General features: G+C 29.0%; 1 protein-coding gene across 6 annotated transcripts in view; it reads right to left on the bottom strand.

The window, feature by feature from the left end:
* Window positions 1–27,070, bottom strand: part of LOC123290821 (electroneutral sodium bicarbonate exchanger 1) — a 91,110-nt gene that overhangs the window by 38,982 nt on the left and 25,058 nt on the right. For all 6 annotated transcript variants that reach the window (XM_044871154.1, XM_044871153.1, XM_044871156.1 and 3 more), the window contains exon 2: window positions 13,478–13,587. In XM_044871154.1, coding sequence (XP_044727089.1) covers window positions 13,478–13,574 — 97 coding nt within the window. In that variant the 5' untranslated portion in view covers window positions 13,575–13,587. The remainder of the gene's footprint in view (window positions 1–13,477; window positions 13,588–27,070) is intronic.

Genomic DNA, 27,070 nt, shown 5'->3' with positions numbered 1-27,070 from the left:
TAATTAACGCGTTTCATTGATAGATACTTGACAGCATCGGTGTCAAGCATAAAACAGCATCCATACATTGATGCAATCAATCTTCTAGACAATTTTTTCCGAAAAGGCTGAATAGATGTGCTAGCTTGAATATATAGATCGTGCCATCTACGTATTGGTCTACCTTTTTGTATTTTATGGCCTTACGGTATCCATATAATACTTCGGAACGTCCAACAATCGTCTTTCATTCAAGCTATATGTCCGGCCCATCGCCAATTCAGTCTCCTCACAGAGAACTAATAAACAAAAATCATTAAACCAGCATTCTGACAAAGTGCAGAGAACGGAAAAGTACTTATAGAGTTTGCCAACCATCTCGTTAGCCATTTATAATATATGAAGTAAGACGTTCTTATGCATAAAACAAAGAAAACATCACAACAGTGTTATATATCAATCATATAGCAAGGTAGATTAGGTGTGTCTGTTGACTACGCTGCAAATACCTGTACAAGTGAATTTTTATCTTCTTCACGTTATTTTTAAGCTTATAGTTTACCATTAATAAACATCGTATGTGTTAATTCTTTGAAATGTCAACAGCCGATCGGGAGATAGAAATGCGTATATTAACCTGTCTAGACTTTCAGAATAGTTCAATAAAACAACGAAGTTTTAAACTACACGGTTTAAAATAAATATATCGTCGTAGCATATGCTTGAACTACACAACAACAATTGGTGTAATAAAGCCGTTGAATTCATTTTTATAATGTTCGGTAAAGTGTGTTTTGTTGCAAAAAAGGGTAGACAATATATACTGAACAAAATGAGTAAAAACGAGTAAAACTTTTGCAATCAAAGTAGGAATTAAGCAGGATAATATCCATCAATGATTCCATTCTCGCTTTCATCAATCTGGTATCGATTTATTTATGGATTTTAATAATTCATCTTTCGTTCTAAGACGCAATAATTTTTCGTTCCCTGATAAATTATTATTATTATTATTATTATTTATTTATTTGACATATTACATAATCAAACCAATAATATCAATGGAAATAATTGTCAAAAAAGCTGATTAATCGTAATCGCAAGAACATGTCACAACATTTTTTTTCTTTTATCTAGAATATATTTTAAATATTTGACAATATGCTTTAGTAAGGAGGTATCGTGGGTATTGAGAATATAGATAGCAGATTTAATGTTTATGTTGATTAACATATTTCGCGATACTCGCCAGTAGTGCCAGGGCACTCCTCTAGCACATGCTCCACCGACTCAATCGCTCTACACAACACACATATTCTTTCTTCGTTAATTTTTTTATTTTCCCACCTAAAGGTATAAAATCGGAAACTAGCGATTAATCACCTCTCATCCCGCCAGCATTCATTCAAGCTTTCCATTGAATACATATCACTAAGTGATGATCGTAGCAAAAATTCCTTAATTTTATTTTTAATTGTTGTTTTACTCGAGTTATTACTCAGTCCAAGGTTATCAATTTGTTCAGCAAACCAATCACTACGGCTTTCCATACATAATATTTTTAGACATTTTTCGCTACTTAACACTCGAATCTGATAACTGATCACTTTTTGCAAGCAAATGGTGCATATTGGTCTAGTACCAAGTTCAATATTTACTGCTGAATTGGGAGTTGATGTGCCAAGCCTTTTTATTTGACATACGATAAAACTCGTTTGGCTCTGTCGCTCAAGCACTCAATTTGGTCATCCCACTTCCCGTTATAGGACAGTTTAACTCAAAGATATTTATAATTTTTAACATTTTCAATCATTCTGTCATCATACATCTATTTCTCGTTCGCAGATGCCTTGCAATAATTACTCACAATCATTATCTTGGATTTATCAACGTTCACACTCATAGTTGCTATTTTCGCAATATTCTTGCAAGTCTCGTAGAGAACGCCTCATGCTCCCAGTTGTCCTTGACAAAATTACGCCATCTGCATAAGAAAGTAATTTGATTTTTTGCCCTTCCATCCTGGCAAAGTGGTAGTTATATCTTCCATTCATGCGTTCAAATCGTTAATGTATAAGAGATAGTAAAGCCGACAAATGACAACCTTACCTCAGTCCTTGGTGCATTTCAAATACACTTGATACCTTCCCTGATAATTTCCCTGATTAAGTTAAATTCCGCATAAAAATAATAATGGTTACTATATACTTTAGAGCCGGACAAGTATTGTTGATATCTACGTAGAGTATTAGAAAAGAGTGTGAGTTTGATGGTAGACTACACTCAGTTAGTTTTGTGAGAACTTTATAGAAAAATATAATGACATTTTTTCAGTTGACCTATTTTTTCTTTTTAATGTGTTTTCATGATTGTATTTTCACTTGTTTCGTTGGGATTGTATTATATAATACTTGGATAAATATATATTTTTTTAAACAAAAATGGTTTTTAATTAATTATGGTTTATATAACATACATTAAAAAATTATTGTGCACCTGTTTTTTTGTCTTTCAAAAAAAAGTACCTTTCAGGAATTCTTTGACTGTTTTCACAGTTTTTGAATGCACTGTATAAGGAAGTTACCTATTGCACACGTTGTAGGCATTTAAAAAAAAAGTATAAATATGGTGGCATCTAGCATAGTTCAATAGTTCTTGATTGGTGAAACGAGCTTTAAAAAAATGAGATGATAGAATCATAAAAAAGTATCTCATCAAATTTCTCAAGAATTGGCATAAATAAGTTGTTATTTCTAGGGAGAAGTAGAAAATTTCGAAAAAAAAATGCACACGGTAAGAAATGCGGGGGAGTTACTACAACTTGGTATGGTATAGAGACAGAAGCAAATAGTATATATCCAATAAGTAAAATTACAGTATTGAATAGGGTTATCCGCCAGAAGTATTGTGGATATTGCCATTCAGTATGGGCCCGATGGCAATACTGCAATGATTTTTCCGCCTCAATTTTTCTCTACCTCATCCAAATTTAATCGAATTTTGATAAACCAAGTATATAATCCTACTAAATTTGAGTCATTCTTTTCAAATTTGTGATCAAAATTAACCTAGCTCTAATAGGTTTCAAGAATGTGAAGTCCTGGTACCGGAATTAAGCACATACGTGATAGCTAGCGAAAACGTGACATCACAGCTGAAAAGAATGATCCAAAATTAGTGGGTTTCAAAAAAAATTCTAATAAGATCGGATCAAATTTGCTTTTGTTATAAAAAAAATCGAATTTTTAACTTCAGGACGTCATCAGAAAATTAGAAATTCATCATCAGAAATTTAATTTTTCTCTATCACATCCAAATTTCATCCAATTTTAATAACTAAAATATGTAATCCTACTAAATTTGGATCATACTTTTCAAATTTGTGATCAAAATTAACCTAGCTCTAATAGGTTTCAAGAATGTGGAGTCCTGGTACTGGAATTAAGCACATACGTAATAGCTACCCAAAACGTGACAGCACAGTTTAAAAAAATTACCCAAAATTAGTGGGTTTCAAAAACAATTCCAATAAGATCGGATCAAATTTGGCTGAATTATCCAAAAAATCAAATTTTTTAACTTTATGACGTCATCAGAAACCAATAAATGTAATTTTGCTCTATCATATTCAAATTTTATCCAATTTTGATGAACCAAGTATGTAATCCTACTTATTTTGGGTTATACTTTTCAAATCTGTGATCAAATTAACCTATATCTAATAGGTTTTAAAAATGTGGAGTCTTTGTCCCGCAATTAAGCACATAAGTGATAGCTTATCTAAAAATGTAAATTAATGACTTTATGACTTTATGTAAATTAATGAGCGCCTTTTACATGATTCGTTACTAATTTTTTGTTTTAAAACTTAACTTTTTTGTATGTTAAAAACATACGTTTTGTTTTGCGCCTCTATTTCTTATGCGCCGGTGGCATGTGCCTCCTTTGCCACGCCCTAGTTACGAACCTGGTTTTAACTGCTTGTCAAAATCTATAGAAATAATTTTTATAAGATGCTAACTTTAAATACATGAATTCTTTTAAATTGAATCAATTCAAGAAAAATAAAAAATAAAGTAATTTTTTCAAATTACAATATTATTACTAATAGATTGGTATCAATCAATTGATTTATAACATGATAGTATTAAATAAACGATCGATTATTTATCAAACTTGAATTATGCTATTAATAAAGTATGAAATATGTGAGTACATAAATCTTATTAAAATAAAGGAAAGGAAAAACTATTTGTGCTAGCATTTAATTTTATAAAATTTTTTTATCAAGATATAATTTTTTACTTCTGAAAAATAACCACATTATGTCTTAATGTAGTACTATCGGTAATAGACTTTGCATTCAGAATTTAATGAAACTTGGCATAGTTGTCCATTAGTATATCATAATAAACCAGTTAAATTTTTAAGAGCCTTCAGAGAACTGAAAATCTGAACGTCCAGTTTTGTGAAAGAAAATAAAATTTGTGATTTCCCATAATGATCAATGTTAAAATATCTTTAAAATATATTTTTTTCAGTTCTCTGAAGGCCCCTAAAAATTTAACTGGTTACTTATGATATACTAATGGACAACTATGCCAAGTTTCATTAAATTGTGAATGCAAAGTCTATTACCGATAGTCCTACCTTTAAACAAAAAAAAACGAAACTGTAAAAAAATCTTTGTACTTATCCAGAAATTTTTTTTGAAATATCTTGTTTTTAAAAGTTTATTATCGCTAAGATTTGAGAATGATATTTTGATAATATTTGAATTATTTAAAAAAAAAAAAATATTAAACTCATCAAATGAAAAGCTTGTGAGAATTCGCAAGCTGGAATAACTTAAATTTTTGTGTAAATTAAGAAGAGAATCCACAATTGATTATCAAGTACGACCAAAAAATTTAATTTGTTTAACATTGTTTTTCACGCTTGAAAACCGCCAATATTATTTTCTTCCAAAATCTTGAACTGTTTATAACTCGAAAACGGACAATTTTAACAAGAAATTAAAAGATCTTTTTGATTTAAAATAAGCCTAAAAACCGTGAGCTGAATCACGTGATCTTATTTTTATACAACTCAAAATTAATCCTTGCAACAAAAAACGTCACACGTTACTTGGGCAAGCACCTAGAATAAATAGATTTATACTAGAAATTACACATTGAGTCAGTGATCAGGGTAACTCTATTATGCTTCAATACCATTGAATTCAAACACAAATAATAATAAATACGGTCTTTGCATGTTTAATTCGTTGATTATAAAGTGTTTCACGAATGAAATATTGTTATTGGTAAAGGTAGGTTATGCATACAAGGACATATTTCATAAAATGGTATTTAAAAATCGGACGTGATTTTTTATCCAAAAACAGAACAGGCATTTTAATTGGTTTTTTGTATGTTATTGAAATTATTTACCTATTTAATTTCAAGTTTTCAAAAATAAAATTGAATTGAAACCATTACAAGGGTCAAACATTTTACATATAAGTGTTATAAGTCTTTTAAAACAAGAAAATAAAACTGTTCAATTGATAAGTGATAAGTGTTCTGTAGAGGCTGATATCTTTGACTTGAGTTTCTTTATCGAGGTCACCTTTTCTAAGTTTAAAGTGTGTTTTCGAATCTAATAGTACAATTTAATTGATTCGAATTTATATTTTTGCTAAATATAAGTTATTTTTAATCATAATTAAAATATCGGACTACTTAAAAGAAACTGTTTGCTTTCAAAATGTACTTTGTTTTTTTAAATGTTAGCCTTGATAAAACGCAACTCAAGTACAGTTTGGTTTGCCATTTCATAATGAATAGACTAACGCTAAGGCAACAATTGCAAATTGTTGAAATTTTTTATTTTTATAGAATATTTTCATGAAAATTGTTATTAATTTCACGTAATGAACCGGTTCATTGCTCTAGGGTTGTGCGACCTAACCCAAAGGGAATTCGATGGTATTCTTTTGCGATATGTAAAGTCACTTGTCTACGCCGATAAACTTGAACATTGGCGCTTGAACTTTTGGAATATAACATGTTAAGTTAACGGGGTGAAACCGCTAACAGTGTTTTTTTTTAAATAGGTCAACGGAAAAATAAAAAAATTCAAGAATTATTTACGAAAAAACGCCAGATTCATTCATTATCAGAATAGTGTGGCGTGGTGTCGTTGAATTTAAACCCCGTATTCATGATCAGATACCAAATTACCTCCTACAGCCAATTCCGAACGAATCCAGGGTCTAAATTTCACTGCAGTACTAAATTCGTGCTAACTTGGCCAAAAACCTGCCCAACTTTTTTCAGCGGAATTTTAACTGCATATATTTGCAACATTTTGCACGAGAGTGTAGTGCTGTTGAATTTAGAGCCCGTATTAGTGATAAGAAACATTCATTTTAAAGGCTAGTTCTTGTTGGTGATGCTTGGGAGAGGGAGGAGGGTTGAAAATCTTCCAATTTTAAAATCGAGGCAAATGTGAATTGTGATGAAAGCTCCTAGAGGTGTAATAATCACGTAGAAAAAAAGGGGTGCTGTCTTTTATGCTTTCAACATTTTCCAGCGTAATTATTCGACCTATATTCTTGTTAGTTTTATGAATGAAGATTATAAAAGTTATGAATCATTTGAACATTCCTTTAAAGAATGCAGGTGGGTATCAAAGAAAAATATAATTAGTGTGTTTGTGCGATTGAATGATATATAGAGCAAGATAAACCATAAAAGAAATATTTTCAAAAGAAATATAACGTGTAAGAAAATTAATTTTCCAAGGTTGCATAGTCATCATATACCTACAGAGTTTTTAAAAGTTGTGTAATATTCCATAATTAAATGTTAGTTTTAAAAAACAAGGGAAAACAAACAATTGACTGAGCTAAGTGTTTAAATACCATGTATAGACAGTGTAGATTACACTGTTACATTATACATGTATACATGCCACACATATGTACATAACTGATATTTTCTTATAATACATACTGTTCAATTTGAGCCTAATTTGCACCCTCACAGATAAACAGTGATGTTTACGAAAAAATGTTTAAAAAACAAAAGTTGTTTATTTTTTATAAGAAACATTTTTTACATTTAAACTTTTATTCTATCGCTAACGGTTTTTGCAAGACCACAATTGACCAATGTTGCTCATTTACGAATTCGATTTTGAGTTATCGCGATGACAGACTGACAGACAGACAGACGGACAACCGGAAATGGACTAATTAGGTGATTTTATGAACACCTATAGCAAAATTTTGTTCGTAGCATCAATATTTTTTAAGCGTTACAAACTTGGGACTAAACTTAGTATAGTATAGTATACTTTGATATATATTACATTCATATACATGATATAATAAAATTGAATATCTTTTTTTATTCTTTTTAAAATTAATAATTTTACAAAATAATGAATTAATTCTATCTTTTCTAGGTAAATAAAAGGATTATTCTTATACGGATATGAGAGGATTAATCTTCCAATTAGAGTGTTAACTCTTTTTAATCTGAATAAATAATTTAATTTTTATTTAGCGGTTTATTTCTTTTAATTTTCCGGACAATAAATTCGAGATAAATATCTTCGTAGTATTGTATTTTATATCAATAAATCTCGTCTTTAAGACATCTATATTCCTGCTACTCGATTTCTTTTCGGACATTCTGTTTATTATTTTATGAGAAAAATATGATAATTATTATCTTTACAGTCAATCATAATTATTCTTTTTGCAAGTTGTGTCTTTAAATTTACTTCATTAATAATGGAAAAATGTTATATTTTATAAATTATTAGCTTTCTGAAAACTCTTGTTTCACCCTCGAAAATCACATAATAAACTTATGTCTTTACATTTTGAGATGTATATAAAATGAGATAACTGCTTGTAGTTATCTCTTACGGACGGATCTTGTGTAGAGTCATGACCTCCTCTCCAATTTATCACTTAACATAATATTAAGTTTTTAATAAATATTTTTTTCTCCGTCTATACTTGCTTTGACTATCGACTGAAACTAATGATGCGGGCGGCCTCTGTTATAGACGTGGTCTGAGAAATGGAGGTTAAACCCCATAATTATAAATATTTTTTTCTTCTCTAAGCTATAATTATTTTATAATTATTCTAAGAAACTTTTTTTTATTATTAGTGCTTATAATATTTTTGATGTACAGTTTCCGAGATACTTCCGAGGTGCTTTTTAGGTTATAAGTCACAAGTTTTAAGCTTCGTACAATTTGTTATTGTTTTTTTTTTCTGAACAGTAAACGAATTATTATTCATTTTTGGGTTCTGATTTATAAACTAGAAAATATAAGTAAAAGTCTTATTTGTTGATTTATAGTAAAAATCAAGCCACAACTTTTCGACCGAGCAAGTTTTTGGTTAGTATAGGTAGTATTTAAAAAAAAAACCTCAATTTTCATTATTTAAACTATAAATATATAAATATTACAATAATTTTTCCAATAAATGTAATAATTTTGTGTACCAGTATATTATTAGTGAGTTCTTAAAAAACTCATATCCACCACGGCTTGTTGAAAATATAACGATGTTGTGCAAAAATGAACTTAATTAGTGTGGTTGGATGTGTCTAATAACTAGTTAGCCTACACATCAAAATATTATTATCTTAACTATTCATAGCAGAAAATTGTACCTAGAATAAAAAATATGCTGTCTGCTTGTATAATTAATTTTCTGCCTTGTTTTATTAAGCGAAGCGATAAAAATTATAAAAAGTCGTGGTGAATATGACCTTATTAAAAGGTTTGAATAATTACTTTCGGATTAAATAAATAAAAATTTTAATAAAAAATACTTTTTAAGGAACAAGCTTTTATTGTACTAAAAAGAAGAAAATAATTTTATCTATGAGCCACTCATACCCGACTATTTGTAAATGCTTGAGGTGCTCAATTTAAAATATTAAAAATGAATCGGAACGCCTCATCTTCTACTCCACTTGTCTAATTATTTTTCGATTCATTCTTGATATTAAGCGCCTCAAGCTTTTACAAATAGTCGGGTATGAGTGACTCATAGATAAAATTATTTTTTACTTTTTATTACAATAAAAGCTTGTCCATTAAAAAGTATTTTTTATTATTTATATTAGATATATATATTTTTATTTCATTTTTTTAGTCTTAAATAAAAATTTTAATAAAATATACGGACATATATAATGGACAGCTTTTATATATATATATATATAAAAGCTTGTCCATTATATTTTAATATATATAATATATATATATATATATATATATATATATATATATATATATATATATATATATATATATATATATATAAATATATATATATATATATATATATAAATATATATATATATATATATATATATATATATAATATGGTGGAAGTGATGGGAAAATCAGTACGCCACAAGCTTACCATCCAAACTAAATGTGCATGGAAAATTTCAGGAAATAATTAAAATTCACTCTTGGTATTCCAAATAAGAATTATATGACCGCCATTGATTATTAATGTTTATAGAAATAGGGCTGTCCTAGCGGAGATTACATTCCTAAATTGCATAAATTGTAATAAATCTATTCAATTCTATTTTCATCAATTAACAGAGGGAATATTTTTTTAATGTCGTATTTATATTTCAAATGAAACATTCGATGTAATTATTACCGAATATATTTTGGCGTGCATATAAAGCGTATACAAATAGGTCACAGCAAGTTTTTTTAATTATTTGCTATTTATATGTTATTATTCGAAAGGTTATTAACTTCCTCTGTTAGGTTTCACTTTTACGTACTAGAAATGTTTATATATGTATTTACGATAGGGTCATGACATTGATATTAATATAGATTTATCGGATTATCTAAACTATAACTAACTCAATTAACATGGTATTCATATGCGAACGGTACAGTTCCATTAGTTCCAATTATACGAAATGTATATTCGATTATATATTTTGCCATAGGTTTCAATAGATTTTCTACTTAAAATGCATTAGGTTTGATGTAGTGTAAAATTTAATCGAGTTTTCTCCGCTTATAAATGTGGATAGATTTTATAAAATAAATATCATAAAAGGTTGGTGAAATAATAATTTTTTCATTTATTCTCAGTAAATCGGCTATGGACGATCGATTGGGTATGTTTTCCGGTTCTGATAGAAATTGGTAACTGGTAAGAGGGTAGAAAAAAAGTTTTCTTCGAAATATGTTTTCATAAACGATTTTGTGTAATCGATTTCTTCTAAATATTTTCCGCAAAAATTTGTCCAACAAAAGTTGTTATTCAATGAGAATAAACTTTCTGACAAAATCATCTAAATCCATTCAGTTATGAAAACGAGTTTGAATAAGTCACTTACAAAAAAAAAATAAAGTTGAAAACATGCTCAATGAATTGTGCTTAGTCAGTTTACTCCTATGTAATTTCAAATTTTGCATTCTAAAAAATTTTTGATGAATTGGATTGGATTGACGTTTTAATACCCATAGAATTCAAAAATCGAAAACTAATGAAAAATCGATTTAAGAATTTTTTTTATTAAGGTTTTTTTTTTTTTGAAATTACACCTCTTAAGCGAGACGAGCTGAAAAGACTGACGAAATCAGCATAGAAATTGTGGCGTTCGGTAGAAGATTTTAAATGTAGCAGAATGAATTTAAAGTTTTATTCTTTTTCTTACCGTTTAGAATCTAAATTGTCTATTAAAGCAACCCGAAGAACAAGGTCCAATCTGATGTCAGAACATGATGTTTCCCATCAAACTCCCATCGTTTTGCAAAACGAGCTATATGGATGATAGGTAAAAATGGTCCACCCTGTATAACCAAACGTACATTTGTTTTAAGCTTTGTGTACTTTTTATATTAAGTTAAAGTCTCTCATAGATGATATAATAATAGCTTTTGCCTTAGAAATAAATTATCCCACATCGTTTTTTTTCTGCAAAACTATGAATTTAAAGAATGAGAATGTAGAGTGCAACCCCACGCTTTGAATTTTACATTATAATTAAAATTATTTTCCACTTTGTTTTTTGTAGTTTTTATAAACTATAATTTATTCTAGTGAATATGAATATTTTTTTTTACAATTTAATATTCCTTTTGCAAGAGGTTTGCCTGTTAAGAGGTTTAATTTTAGGTTGTAATAAAGGAAGATGATTCAGAATTTTCCTCCATGTGATTAATACATATACCAATACAAACATATTTGCTCATTTTATAGATAGGAGTATATATAAAGTCACTGTGTTCGGAAAGGGATGTTTGTTCATTTACTTCCGATCATCCGCTCTCTTGATACAGGGTGATAGGATGTACAACACAAAGTACAAAGTGTACAACGTAAAGTCTCACTTCCTATTTACACCATGTATATATGTAATATATATCAAGGTATACTAAGTTTAGTCCCAAGTTTGTAACGCTTAAAAATATGCATGCTATGAACAAAATTTTGATATAGGTGTTCCTAAAATCACCTAAATATTCTATTTCCGGTGGTCTGTCTGTCCGTATGTCCATCTGTCCATCTGACTGCTGTCCGTCTACCCGTCTGTGTACACGATAACTCAAAAACGAAAAAAGATATCAAGTTGAAAGTTTTATAGCGTGCTCAGGACGTAAAAAGTCAGGTCGAGTTCGTAAATGAGCAATATAGGTCAATTGGGTTTTGGGTCCCGTCGTAGGACCCATCTTTTAAACCCTTTCGTTAGGTTACGTTATATTGGCTGTCCACGAAGGACACACTTAGTCTATAGAGCCTATTGTGAAACCAGATTAAACCCTTAGAGATAGAACAAAAGTTTAAATGTAAAAAATGTTCCTTCTGAAAAAATAAACAATTTTGTTTATAACATTTTTTCGTTAACATCATCGTTCCTCTGCGAGGGGTCAAATAAGGCACAAATTGTTTAGTATGTATTATAAGGGAATATCAGTTATGTATGTGTGAAATGTATGTATGTGTAATGTGACAGTATAATCAACACTGTCTATACATGATATTTCAACAATTAATTCAGTCAATTGTTTTTTTCATTTGTTTTTTTAAACCGTTCATTAACAATTGAATGCCTTTCTTCGTTATTAACGAAGCAAGCATTCGTTGAGTAAGCATTCTACAAATTCAACGTACGCGATCTAATACTTTATTAAAGTTGTGATATGACTTAATTTTTATGGGCTTACGCTTAGCGCAATTATTAAACATGATTAAACAAAATTTTGTAAGGAATATAGTAACGAACCACCATATGATTGAGATAAATATTTATTTATGTTATTTGTAATTATCACATTTTCTTCTTTACGGATAATCACAATAGAATGTAAATAAGTTATTAACACAACTTTGAAAGTTTCATATACATTTGTGGTTTATGGGTAAATTTGTTTCCCTAACTACTTTAACTTTATTGTAAAATTACACGTACGTACAATACATGAATAATCTGTAAAGATAACGCAGAGGCCAAACCATTGAAGACAGAAACTTGAAATTTTGAATACAAGTTCCTTTTTCGCTAATAATGCACGAGTTTTATTTCAAGGAGTTACCAAAGTAACGACACACTTCTTTATTAATATATTTGTACGGCTGTAAGAATATAAATTCAGTATATGTATGTTTTACATTGAAAATTTATAACTATTTTCTAACATATTTAAATAAGTAATTATATTTAATTTACATTTAAAAAATATTATTTATGCAATTTCGTTTCTGATATACCATTTCGTCTCTTTCTATACCATTTACATGTAAAAGATTGAAAATTAGCCATAACACCGCCCTTTAACTCCAAAATTATCCATTGGAAGCACTGACGTCGATTTGATTATCCCTTCCATGACTTCGCACGGAGTCAGTCGGATCCACAAGTAAATGATTTTCGAATAAAATTCAAAGTCCTAGAATGCTTAGATAAAAAACCACTAAGGTTACTACTTTGAACATAGACGTAAGAGCAACTGCCATGTAATATTTAGTATTGCTATGAGCAACTCATACTAGAATAAGGTAGAGATCTGTTTCTACAAGGAAACTTGTATACTTGTTTCTTAAACTCAGTGGCCATTATGCTTAATTATAGTTTTGTGACATTAAGAAAAATAAAAATACGACAAATACGGTTAAAATAATTTTGAAAATTATCAAAAAGCTGAAAAACTACGAATAATAGAGTCGACGAGAAATAGTTAACAAACATGACCAGACGATTGTGATAAATAAAATAGGGAAAATCGGACGAAAAGTGGGGATCAAATTCATAAAACATTACAAAATGGTCAAACATTAGTATCTTACTATTTGATTAAACTTTAGTACCTACACCTACCTATAATTTTTGTATATGTTATATACAAAACTTCATTTTATAAAAAAGGACAATACCAATACGTTCTCATTATAAAAGATAAAAATAAATTTAAATAAAAAATAGAAAGTTTTATTTACCTTCATAATCCTTTTCATCATAGTTCGTTGTACAATGTACTTTTTGTGCACCAGGATCTTTTGGTGCTACATCGTCTTCACGTACATTAGAATCCATCACCCACGGCAATCTATAAATAAAATATTCAACATGAAATAAAATTAAACTTTGTAATGAAAGAAAAAATACACAAAAGCTAACAAATTATGTTTTCTTACGAAGATTATAAATGCGAAAGTTTGTATGTTTGTTCGTTTATCATGTAAAAATTACTTGGCCAATTAAAATATTATATATTTTTTATCTTGCTACGATAACGGTGGCCGGCGATATAACGATAAAACAAATATTTTCTTATACAATACGTAGATATTATTAAGGCTGTTGTCTCGCTATGGGCGAGATAAATTTAATTAAAGTTCGGATAATTAACATGGAAAGTATAGAACTAGATTTAAGATATTTTCAAAAAACTAACTGAAAATTAATGTATTTGTTCTGATTTAAAAAAAAAAAAATCAAAATCAACCGTTTCATTCTGGAGATATAATTTGCTCAAAGTTATTTAATTTTTAAGTTGAACAGAAACGACTATATTTAAAGTATAAGTAGTTGAAGAGAGATGTCGATTTTAATACAGACTCTTATACGTGCAATAAGAAGATTGACTACGAGATACCTCGCGTTTGTACACTTGTGGACAAAAAATGCAATACTATCTATATACCAGATATATTTGATGGTTGAAAAATACACATGTTTTAGTATGCTTAGTGCCACCCAATAAAACCACCCAATAAAAGAACTTTATTTAAAGCAAGTTTATTTGACTATGTATGTACACTAAGCATGTGTACTATGGCTGTGCATGTATACGTTTTTAATGTACTAAAAAGAAGAAAATAATTTTTTCTATGAGCCACTCATACATGTCTATCGTAAAAGCTTGAGGCGCTCAATATAAAATATCAACAATTTTGAGCACTTCAATGTATGTTACTATGTTTGTTCGGGAATGACACATTGGTCATAATTTTCTAAGAGGATGAACTGGAATTCTTATGAAGGCACATGTGAACTAGAATTATAACATTGACTTATTTCCCTACATAATTTTTGTGGTGATTTAATTCACTCATTAAATATTCAAAACAGGAACTATCTTATTAATTAACAACACACATATTTTATACAATGTATGACAACTTATTGTTATTATTTAAATGATATGTGTACCTCTTTAAAATGTTATAAAAATTATTCATCATAATGATAATAAAATTTCACTACAACCTATTATGCGTTAATTATCATTAAATTATATCATTGAAAATATGTATAAATACAAGCTGACCCGGCCACGCGTTTCGTGGCTCAGTAATATAATCAACACAATTTTATTTCTAAACATATAAATAAGAGTAATATATTTAATATATTGATTGCTTAATATATTATTACTCTAGCCCATATTTTTTCTGTCCTACCCTTATCTTCCTTATTCCTTTATCAAATTCCATGATCCACCCCACATTTTCAAGCTTATTTTGTCTAGGTTTGACGAAAAATATACTCACGGTCTAAAAAATGTACCTAAAGCTTAAGAAAAAATACGCTAGACACATAATTTGAACGAAAAATATCATAAATTTAAATAATAAGTTTATTAGGCGAACATATTAGTTTTACACAATGTATTATTAGGCACAAATGTTAGTTTTTTCAATGGCGCTCTTAATACTCTAAATATATAGTTACTTTTTCTAATATAATGTTCTCCTAATATTAATTTAAGGACTTTTGACTTTTTTCGCCACTTTTATACGAAATTTGTTGTTTGTTGTTTTTAGAGAAAACCAATAGAGAAATTCTTATTTGATAACATATAATAATTTTATAAATAATGTTATGTAATGTAGGTTGTTTTTCTCCCTTTATTTTAACTCGTAGTGCCTGCTTTGTCTGCTTACTTGGCGAAAAAAATTTGGATCTGTTTAAAAAAAGGAATAAGAGTATTCCTTTCGTTTCTGTAAAGTCAATGGTTGCAGAATTATGATTCATTGAACATAGATAGCCCCGGTTCATTTTGTTGAGGTGAAATTTGGCACACAATAAATTTCCAGCCTAAGGTTAATTTTAAGAAGTCGTGCCATCATGGAAACCCTCTAGAAAGGCAGGAACACTTATTGCTATACTATAATTATACTTTTCTGTTTTAATATACCTGAATGAATGAATGAATTTTTTGAGACCCGGGAAAGGGGCAATTAAAGGCGGCCTAAATGACATTATTTTATATTTTCTCAAGTATCAAGTTTATATTTTCAAGATATAGGTTAGCAATGCAACACCCTCGTGGCGAAGACACCACGCGAAACCAGTTTCGCGATACCAGTTTTTAAAAGTATACTCTATACTAATTGTGTGCAAATTTTCATTGCAGCAAAATAAAATGCAAGGTTAGTTGAGCTAACCTTTTCGACTAATTTTTTCGGGGGTAAAATGCTATGCGCAATGAGTCATAGCTCCTTAAATATTGATTCTAATGAAATTTGGAAAAGTGTTTAGAAAACCTCAAAAATAGCGGGAGACTTAACAATACAAAACGAATACTAAAATCAATGTTGAATGACACAAGAAATACTTAATATGAAGAAACAAATGAGATGAAATACAAAGAAATTTATAAACAAATCGAGTATAAAATAAAGAAGGCAAAGGAAGAATGAATTATCAAGAAGTAACGACCAGAAAGTACACCAAAAAATAAAAAAGTACTGTAGATTATAACTCAGAAAGAACATCGTATGTTGTAACTACAAAGAAAAAATCAAGTGGTGCAAGCAAAAGACAAAGAAAAAAAGAGTTTTAAATTTAAATAACTCGCAAATGCGCCTTAATACATATAATCCTTTTAATTTAAAATTACATTGTGTTTCATAAATAATGAATTCACATCATAACAATATTTTGGTTTTAAACATTATTAAATCAGTTATTAAAATCAGGTATTAAACTAGGATTAATAAATGTACTATTGATTACATTTTCATATTCGTCACCGAAATAATTTTTTTTTGTATTTTTTTGGTATTTATTTTTGGTAAAAGTAAATTCTTCTGATTTAAGTTGGTTTTAAAAATGTAAATACCATAATTTTTTGCTAATATTTATCTCAAAGAAAGGCATGTTATTTTGGCCTTGAAGGTTATTTTCAAGGTCATTTTAAGATCATTTTTGTTTTTTGTAAATGGGATCATTTTTAAGATCATCTTTATTACTTATAGCCAGAAAAGCGTCCTAGCCAGAAAATACCATTATTTCTACCATTGCATAAAATTCTGTCAACCTAGTCGGGAACTTTGTGTAGAAATATCATAAAAACACACGTGAATAAAATGTTACGAAAATCGAACCGGAATGTAAGAGTTGTATTTTATAGCCCGATGCAAAACAAATATAGAGCTAGTGTATGTTAAATAGCGTCGAACCAATTTAAATTTTAGATAAGTCAATTAAACATACTTAAAATTTATTTATATACAAATAAAATCAATAAACATCTTCAATCAAAAATATATTTACTTAGGATAGTATAATATTTATAGGACTAGTACTTATACTACCTACCATAGTCAACATAATATACAATTTATGTGATGATAAATTTAAAAATTAGTCCAAAAGCTGAGTCGATTCTCTTAGATACTATGAGGATAAAAGTCATCAGAATCATGAAATTTTCAATTGATCTGTATCGAAATTCGTAAAATGTTGGTGCGTGTTTTGGAAAAACTGATTTTACAGTAGACTTTGAAAACGTGTATTTTACAAATTTATTTCTATTATAAAATGTAAACATTAAGACGGAGTTATGCATACGTAAGAAATTATAATAACTAGAATAAAATAATAGCACCTATTCAGTTACAAAATTCCAGTTTTTCACATAATTTACTTAAAAGCAATTTCTTTTCCCAGATAATGAAAATACCTTCTCTTTCTTTCAATTAACAATTTAAAATATATGTAGCTTAGAGGTAAGACTAAGATCACCAGGTGCCTACTTTTAATACATTATTCTTTAACATTCTATAAATCCAAGAAAAGAGTTAATAAATTAATACTAGTATTATTTAGCCACAAAATACCAGTAAAACCCTCAACAAGCCTATGGTAGCTTCTCAAATTTTTAGAAATCTATATAAGGTGTAATAACGGTTTAATAGTTATTTACAATACTATTGGGATAACAGCATTATTAATGTACGCTTGCGAAATTTCTACAACGAGTGCACAAGTTGGCCAATCGCAGAAGTACGTTAATAATGCGTTATCAAACGTATATCGTACAAAACTGTATCTACGCTTTTAAAATTTCAAAATAAACAAGAATTATTATTTAAAATTTCTCATTATTATTTAAAATTTCTCATGGTTTATTTAGAAAAATAGAAAATTTAAAAACTTACTATAGTAACTGAATTCATTACCGCTCTAGCGCGGGAATGAACTATTTTTTCCTCGCATACTGAGTGAGAGAAATACTTCTTTTCCCACGGGCGTAGGTAAAGAGCCTTGTTACAATAATCATGGGGTTTAACCTCCGTTATATGCATATGCCTCGACGTATATGCCTATAACAGAGACCACCAACATCATTACATGTTTATCTTTATTTGTTAAATTACATTCATATATACAATTACATTTTGGATGTGGGTGAAGTCTAAGTAAACAACCATTAAGGATTAACGTCTTAGACCGCTCGGGCACTTAGGTTCTTGTAAAAAGTCTTGTTGAAGGTTTATTGGCTTTTTTTGTTTAAGATAATACTCGAACTATATATTTGTCATCATTTTCTTTCCATAATTTTATTTTTAAATCCGATCTTTAGGATATAATCATGAATGATTTATACACAAGGATGCATTATTAGCTTCTAAAATAATGGACACAGCTTTTCGACTAAAATACTTTCATCATAAAGGTGATGCTAGAATGAATTTGATAATATAATTCAATCAGTGTTTTCAATCAAATAATCAAAAACATGTTTCGTTTTTCATAGCCTAAAGAAAAAGTAAATTGATTTCTTTTTGAAATAAATAATATAATAAGGTATTTACATACAAAAGTATATAAAGAAGTTAAGATTTAAGGTATATTTTGTTTTATGGGAAATTTATTTGGTTGAGCAAATAACATGAAACATTGTTTTGATGAAAATGACTTTAATTTCAAGAATTACATTTTTCACATTCGTAATATGTGACATATTTCGGACAATGAATCCAATTGCAAACTGAGACGGATATTACAATTGAAATGTTTCTTCAATTTTAATTTAACAAAAAGCTTTTGTTATTGTCAAGGTATAAATCTATATATATAAAACAAAGTCGTGTTAGTGACACTACTTATAACTAAAGAACGGCTGAACCGATTTAGCTGAAAATTGGCAGGGAGGTAGTTTAGAGCCACGAGAATAACATAGGATACTTTTTATCCCGTTCGACAGCATTCCTGTGGGACTTCATAACTGTACATATACCATTTATTTATTAAACAAGGATAGTTCAAACCTACTTACATTTAAATCTTATATGTCGATCTTTATTTATTAAATGTTATCTGTACTGTATATATCTATTTAATATATGTTTAGAGCTATCTTTGTTTAGAATATTCATTTTATAATTTAGTGTTCTCTTACAATAAATTCTAAATGTTTGTTAAAAAACTAATGTAATAAAATGAATAACAAATATCTTGGGTCTTTGTCCAACTTATTACTGTGTGTCCGAAACAGTAATGAATCGTAATTGAAATGAAAAGGACAATTTCGGAATAATTAGATTCAATGCGGAATAATTTCAGAGACAGAACGGAATGAAAATGTTGGCTCTACAGTCAGATTCATAAAATATCTCGAAAATTGCTCATTTAATGGTCAAATAAACACGATTTTTGTAATTTTCGGGTCAAAATTACCTTATAAACTTAGTTTTATCGAAATTGGAAACAAAAACTTTTTTTACACTTTTGCAATTTGTAAAAATCGAAAAAATCATAAAAAATTCAAAAAAACACAATTTTTGTAATTTTTGGTTGGGTTGGGTTAGGTTGGGTTAGGTTGGGTTAGGCTGGGTTAGGCTGGGTTAGGTTGGGTAGGGTTGGGTTGAGTGTGGGTGTGGGAGTGGGTGTGGGTGTGGGTGTAGTTGTGGGTGTGGGTGTGGGTGTGGGTGTGGGTGTGGGTGTGGGTGTGGGTGTGGGTGTGGGTGTGGGTTGAGTTGGGTTTTTTTTTTCAATTTTATTGATCTGTATATATAAAAATAAATTGCTGTGCGTTAGTCTCGCTAAAACTCAAAAACGGCTGGACCGATTTTCAAAATTAAACTAAACTAAATTAAAAAAAACCCAAAAATTAAACTGAAGAAATCAAAATTTATTAATTTTGTATCGGAATCGCTATTGTTACGCTTGATCCTCAAGGTTGCAAGAGTGTTCCAAAATTGTTCAATATATAGGAAGATACGTACAAGTATACTGCGAAGTTATACTATTTATCTATATTCAGTTTGTAAAACATAACCAAAAATTTAAAGAAGAAACTCAAGAAGAATGTTTGTCATTACTTTTGTTTTATTTGTGTTTATTCCCATATTGTTTATATTGTGTATGTTTATTAACATACCCGTGCGCCTGGCCTTTGCGATGATCATAAACAAATCGCAAAGCCAGTCGTTGGAAGTTTGCGGGATTAATTTAGAATTTCCATGCTTCTCGCATGGACAACTATATGTCACGTGTTCACGTGTAGGAAAGCCATCGTCTTTATATATTTATGCTCCGAAAAACCAAACTAAAAACGTAGTTTATCAAAAAGCATTAAATTGCATAGATATATTTATTATGTTTTGTTATGTATTGATTATATTTTGTTGGGTTAATAAAACACATAAAACATGTTAAAATGACCAACAAGTTTCATTTAATAACCTAATACCATTTTAACCGTAGATAATACAACCAGTGTTAATTTTTGACAAAAATAAATTAGAGTCTAAAGGTTGACATAATCACGAACCAAAAGTTGTAAAAAAAAAAGTTGCAGGTGATACGAAGTTCACCGGGTCAGCTAGTATAGTATAACTACAAGATTAAAAAAAGTCTTAAATTTCTATCAGTTTGATCGTTAAGAAGAATTTGTGAATCTTTTTTCATTTTATGTATTTCCATTAGCCCTACAATATTCAGTCTCGAGCCTTCAAATTTGGCGTTGGGTTTTCGATTGTATTCCAACAGGTGATTGGGGTATATTGAATCTGATTTTTTAGCTTACGGGAACTTAAATAATCAGCTTCTATTTTGTTAAAAATTCCACGCGTCTGACCTATATATTAGTTTAGTCGACAAGCACCATTTTGGGATGAACCTGATCTAGTACTCGGGAAATAATGATGAATGTATCATTTGATTCGAAATGATCTTTAGAAACTTTTCTTTTATTTAACAAAAAAATTCGAGCTAGAAAAGGTAGGACAAATAAAAAACCTCTAATTTTTTACTAATAAAAAAGCAAGACACATAGACTCCAAATGATACAGATGACAAAGTACTATTACTCCATTTATACTATATAAAACTTTTTAGACCATTTTAATATTCCTAATTTAAACATATAACTTATATGGGTATATTTTTGTAATCCCTTTTTAATTTCCTTTATTTAGATACCCTACTCGATGGGTTTGGTTTTTTTTTTTTTCATTAACGTATTACTATTTCGCGAGAGAAATCCGCCATTTGGTTTTTATCTTTCAAACAACTTTCTAAGAACTTTTGGTAATAAAGAAAATATTACCTACAGCTACAAACGCGCTAAAAGGGCAACCACTTCTTGACAGTCGTATACAATCCGGTGTTCAATAAACCGTGTAGCTAAAGTTAAGTCTACATATTTGAGAGTGTCAAAAGCAGTCACCTTTATATTAGATTTAAGTTAATATTATGTTAGACTTAGGCCACTGACTTTACGACTTATTGAACACCGGAATCCGTTTTTTTTTGCTATTTAAATTTGTTCAGTTGAAGTATAATAACACATTAAGTACATATAGTAGATATTTTTATACCATGCATATATGTAATATGCAAGGTATACTATAAGTTTAGTCCCAAGTTTGTAACGCTTAAAAATATTGATGCTATGAACAAAATTTTGGTATAGTTGTTTATAAAATCACCTAATTAGTCCATTTTCGGTTGTCTGTCCGCCTGTCCGTCTGTCTGTCAACACGGTAACTCAAAAACGAAAAAATATATCAAGCTAAAATTTTTACAGCGTACTCAGGATGTAAAAAGTGAGGTCGTAAATGAGCAACATAGGTCAATTGGGCCTTGGGTTCGTAGGACCCATCTTGTAAACCATTAGAGATAGAACAAAAGTTTAAATGTAAATGTTCCTTATCAAAAAATAAATAACTTTTGTTTGAAACATTTTTTCGTAAACATCACTGTTTACGTGAGGGCGTAAATTATGCGTAAATTGTATAGTATGCATTATATGGGAATATCAGTTATGTATGTGTGACATGTATATATGTGTAATGTGATAGAGTAATCAACACTATATATACATAGTATTTCAACAATTAATTCAGTCAATTGTTTGTTTTCACTTGTTATTAGATAATTATATGTAAATAAAAATTATATTTATAGGTAGGTAATTGAAATATTAGAAAACACATAACAAGCCAAACCATTTGCATAATATTACGACATAACAGAACAGAATATGAATATTTAATTAATATGTGTATTTAATTAATATGTAATTTTTGTTTATTGTGCATATATATGTTTTATTCATATTGCCCTTGAATAATATTAATCGTTTTAAGGTTATTTAATCACTTATTAATAATTAATGAAATGGTTATGGATTTAACTGGATATATTCAGTTCACTTCATAACCATTATCTCCATAGGTGTACGAGAAGAATAAAATTATTTCTTGCAAATTGTATTTTATATAACAAGGTAAGTTGTAGTGCACTCATAGTCTAAGCGTTTCCTATCCAACTGTTAAGTATATGCATACGGATAGAAATGTCTGAGAGAAACAAAGTGATCGATCTCTATGCCTATGCTACCTACAGATCTACCAAATAGTCAGTCTTGTATCATTTTGTTATACCATGCATACATGTAATATGCAAGATACACTAAGTTTAGTCCCAAATTTGTTACGCTTAAAAATATTGATGCTTTGAACAAAATTTTGGTATAGGTGTTTATAAAATCACCTAATTAGTCCATTTTCGGTTGTCTGTCCGTCTGTCTGTCAACACAATAACTCAAAAATGAAGCAAGCTGAAATTTTTGCAGTGTACTCAGGACGTAAAAAGTGAGTTCGTAAATGAGCAACAAAGGTCAACTGGTTCTTGGGTCCGAAGGACCCATCTTGTAAACCGTTAGAGAAAGCACAAAAGTTTAAATGTAAAAAATATTCCTTATAAAAAAATTAAAAACTTTTGTTTGAAATATTTTTTCGTAAACATCACTGTTTACCCGTGAGTGCGTAAATTACGTGTAAATTGTATAATATGTATTATATGGGAATATCAGTTATGTATGTATGTGTAATTTGATAGAGCAATCAACGCTGTCTATGCATGGTATTTCAACAATTAACTCAGTCAATTGTTTGTTTTCACTTATTCATAATATAAGTTAGAAGAGAAGATCGCGTAATTTGTGTCCTGTAAATACTACTGAGTTTACAGCAGTGGAAGCGTACCGGGCTCATAACTAAAAGTTTATTATCTAGTATTTTTAAGCTAGCATTTTCAATTATTTACATAAATATAACATTTTTTCGAAATGTGTAATTTCGAAAAAGATTCTAGTTAAAAGATTCAGTCAAATATTTTTCGACAGCTACATTACTCAAAATTCTTAAAATTTTCGATATTTTAAATATTAACATGAATAAGCTACATGAAGAATTTTGATCCAGTGATAGCTCCGGCGTTTTTCGAGATATCAAAAGGTGTTTACACATTGTTATTTGAGAATTTTTTTTATTTCTGTTTCTTTCGAATTATATAGAATGAACGCATTTTAAGGAGACATATTAACAAAAGTTTGAAAACTTTAATTTTGGCATCTCCAAAACTATTGATTTTACGAAAAATGTTTACGAGACATTTTCTACCAATGATGAGTTTATATATCAATTCCAACAAAATTTACAAATCTCTTCCCCTCTTTTGCCCCACAGCGCAAAATTTTTATATTATCTTAAAAATTCAAGAAAAATAATTCAAATCGGTGAAGTAAAGTGTTCCGAGGTTAAAATATAAAAACAGTCGATTTTTAATTTAGTTTTTAGTAATTATAGCGGCTTAATCTAGTTATTAAGGTCAACTATTGTCTTGAATCTTGATGCTCGTGCCAACAGTTACGTCGTCTGAATGTTGTATTATCGTAAACTTTGAAACAATAAAACAATACAGAATCACAAATCAGTTTAACTTACGTTATAATACTTAGCAATAGAATTATGTATTTAATAATCGGCCACGCAACGTTATTATAGTTTAATTATTTTAGATGCGATGTCTCATTTGTAGGATAAAGCTTTGTTAATTACGCTTTTAATTTCTCAAATAATATTAGTCAAATTGAAATTTGAATAATAAGCTAAGTTGTAAATAAATACTATTTTAATAAAACTAACAAGGCACACGCTTTTGTAACTAGCTGAACTAAAAAACAGATAATAATTTATATAGGTTAAAAAACAAATTTAGTGATTGGGAAAAAAACATTTTATCGTAAAAAACCGTGGTGTGCTATAATTCAATTATCGTAAATATTTTATTGGTAGATATATAAAATAATCACGCTTTTCTACGATAAAATAATTTTTCTAAATCACTCTTTTTTTTTTTTGAACTTATAAAAATTATTTAAATTATTTATCTACTTTTTAGTTCAGCTAGCTCTAAAAGAGAGTTATTTATTTTTTTAAACTATTATTTATTAATATTATGGAATTTTATTTGCGCTTCCACCAGAATTTTATGAATTATTTATATTGTAAAGTCGTTAATCCTGCAGATCCTGATCAGGATAATCGGACAAACTTACTAAATTATTATATTATCATTGATAAATGCGCGAAGATTTCCATTCTTTTCGTCGTTTTAAAGTTCGTGAAAATCACGATCAAAGATTCCGTTACATAGATAAAGGCGTGTTAAAGCGATTATTGCTACCCAATGCCATCATTATCAATCCTCCAAAAAGCACATAAAAAGAATCATTGATATTTAATTTATGGGTTTACGGTGAATATGACAACCATAATGAAATCAATTATAATCGAAAACGATTTTTTTTCATAGCATACACCCTTGCCATCACTGAGAGCCCATTAGAAACCAAAATTAAACAATTTGAAAATCTGTAATCTATAAATTTTTTATTTTAAAAGAATTACTCATTTACAAAAATTTTTGTAAACTCGTGATAAAATAATATATGATGATATTGTTATTTATCTAATTAAACATTCAAATAAACAAAAAGCAATGATTATTCGGGGAACGCCGTCCGTGATATGACGTAGTAATCATATGATGTGCATTGATAACATTAATAAACACTTGTAAACTGGTTTAATGTTATTAGTACGGCGGCCAAGGATCATTCGCTCCTCATTTGGTTTACTCCACCACGATTTAGTGTCTCCTCAGTATTTTAACTCGCTGATTCCGATTGATGAGAGCAGAATGTTCAAAAGTGAAAGCATTTATTGTTTACAACAAATTTTTATAAACAAATGGAATTTTTTCAAATGTTTGGTTTTACTAGTAAATTAAAATTGTACAGGGTGTTTAGTAATTTGATTGGCACCATAAAGGGGGTTATATACTTATATATAATATCTGTTATCTCTCATTATATATAAGTTATACAAATGGGCTCTAGCCAATTAGCATTGACAAGTTGAACCAGAAAACTATAGGCTGTGGCTATTGACTATAGGCTATGTTTCACATTTTTGCAATAAACATCTAGCGGTACAAAAACTTTTGCACTTGGAGCGTATATTCAGTGTGATACTCTCATATTTTCGTTATTTATACGAATATCGATTTGAAATTTTGTGCAATTATACAAGGTGATTTTCAATTTCGGTGAATACCTAACCGAAATCTGAACTTTAAACTCTGCCAACTACAAATTGACAAATAGGACCGATTCTTAATATTTTGTCTAGCATCAGAGATGGTTTTATATATCGAGAAAAAAAAACTATTAGAAAAAGTTGCTTAGAATATTGTTTTATACCCATATACTATATACTATAAATAACGAAAATATGAGGGTGTCTTGATCTTAAATGCGACACACTATACATGAGCTAAATCCAATAGCTAATAAGTTATTGACTTCTTTAAATTACACGGTTCGAATCGGCACATTGTGAGCAATAAAGGGCAACAAATCGTATGAGTCACTAAAATGTTAATTTTTTCGAAGAAGGATACTCAAAAAAAGTGTTATACACTTGGAGGGGGCATTTCAGAATAAACTTCTTCAATTCATAAATTTTCCAAGAATGTATAAATATTGCCGGTTTATTCCTGGAATGTCCCGAAAATCTACAAAAAAACGTGTCAACGAATGCTTGTTTGCAAATTACTGCATTTAAACAGTTCTTTTTTAAATGACACTTTCAGTATAGAATCAAAACCCCCTGAAAAGTCTCTGATTTTAAATAATATAAAAAAAGAAATATTTTTAAAAATATCATCAAAATGAAAGCTGTTATTGAGGACTTTCTAAGATATTACTGTTTTATGTATTCATTGATACGACTATACAGAATGTTCGATTTACATCTAGGCATATAAATATCACGAGTATGACAGAATACATACGTTAAGCTATGCATATAAGTGAGAGGTATTATATACATGTGTTGTGAAGCTTCGATATGCGTTGAGATAGTTGTAAGACGCTTGGAGAGTGGGAGTTTCTTAGTTGAATAAATGAACTACAATATATAAGCCACGATACAAGTCACTTTTGTATGGTGGCTTTTTTAACCCATGCACTCTGTTATACTCGTGATATTTATATGCCTAGATGTAAATCGAACATACTGTATACACTTCTACTTATATGAAAAAAAGCAAAAACAATTCTATTGCAAAATGATTTTCAATTTAACTGGAATAAGTTAGTTTCTGAGTATTTTATTTGGTGATAAGGATTATCTCACATGTGTTGCTTGATAACGCTTATAAGACATATTTTATATTATTGTTCACTTTTAAGTAAATAACATTGCAAAAATATTTAGTCTACAATTTAGGTCAACAAATAAACATATTTCTTATTTTCGTACAATTCATTTGCAAATGGCTAACCACAATTTTTTGTGCAAAAAAAGCTCGAGAAAAAATCATTTATGTTTAAAATAAGTATTTACGATATAAGTGGGAAAAGAACATTTTCAACGTAAGATCCCAAAATTTGCACAACGAGTGCGTAACACAAGTTGAGCGATAATGATTTTGAATTATCA

This window comes from Chrysoperla carnea, chromosome 1, assembly GCF_905475395.1.
Source record: "Chrysoperla carnea chromosome 1, inChrCarn1.1, whole genome shotgun sequence".
NCBI lineage: Eukaryota > Metazoa > Arthropoda > Insecta > Neuroptera > Chrysopidae > Chrysoperla > Chrysoperla carnea.
Note: the sequence above shows the minus strand (reverse complement) of the source record. Positions and strands in the feature narration are given on the sequence as shown.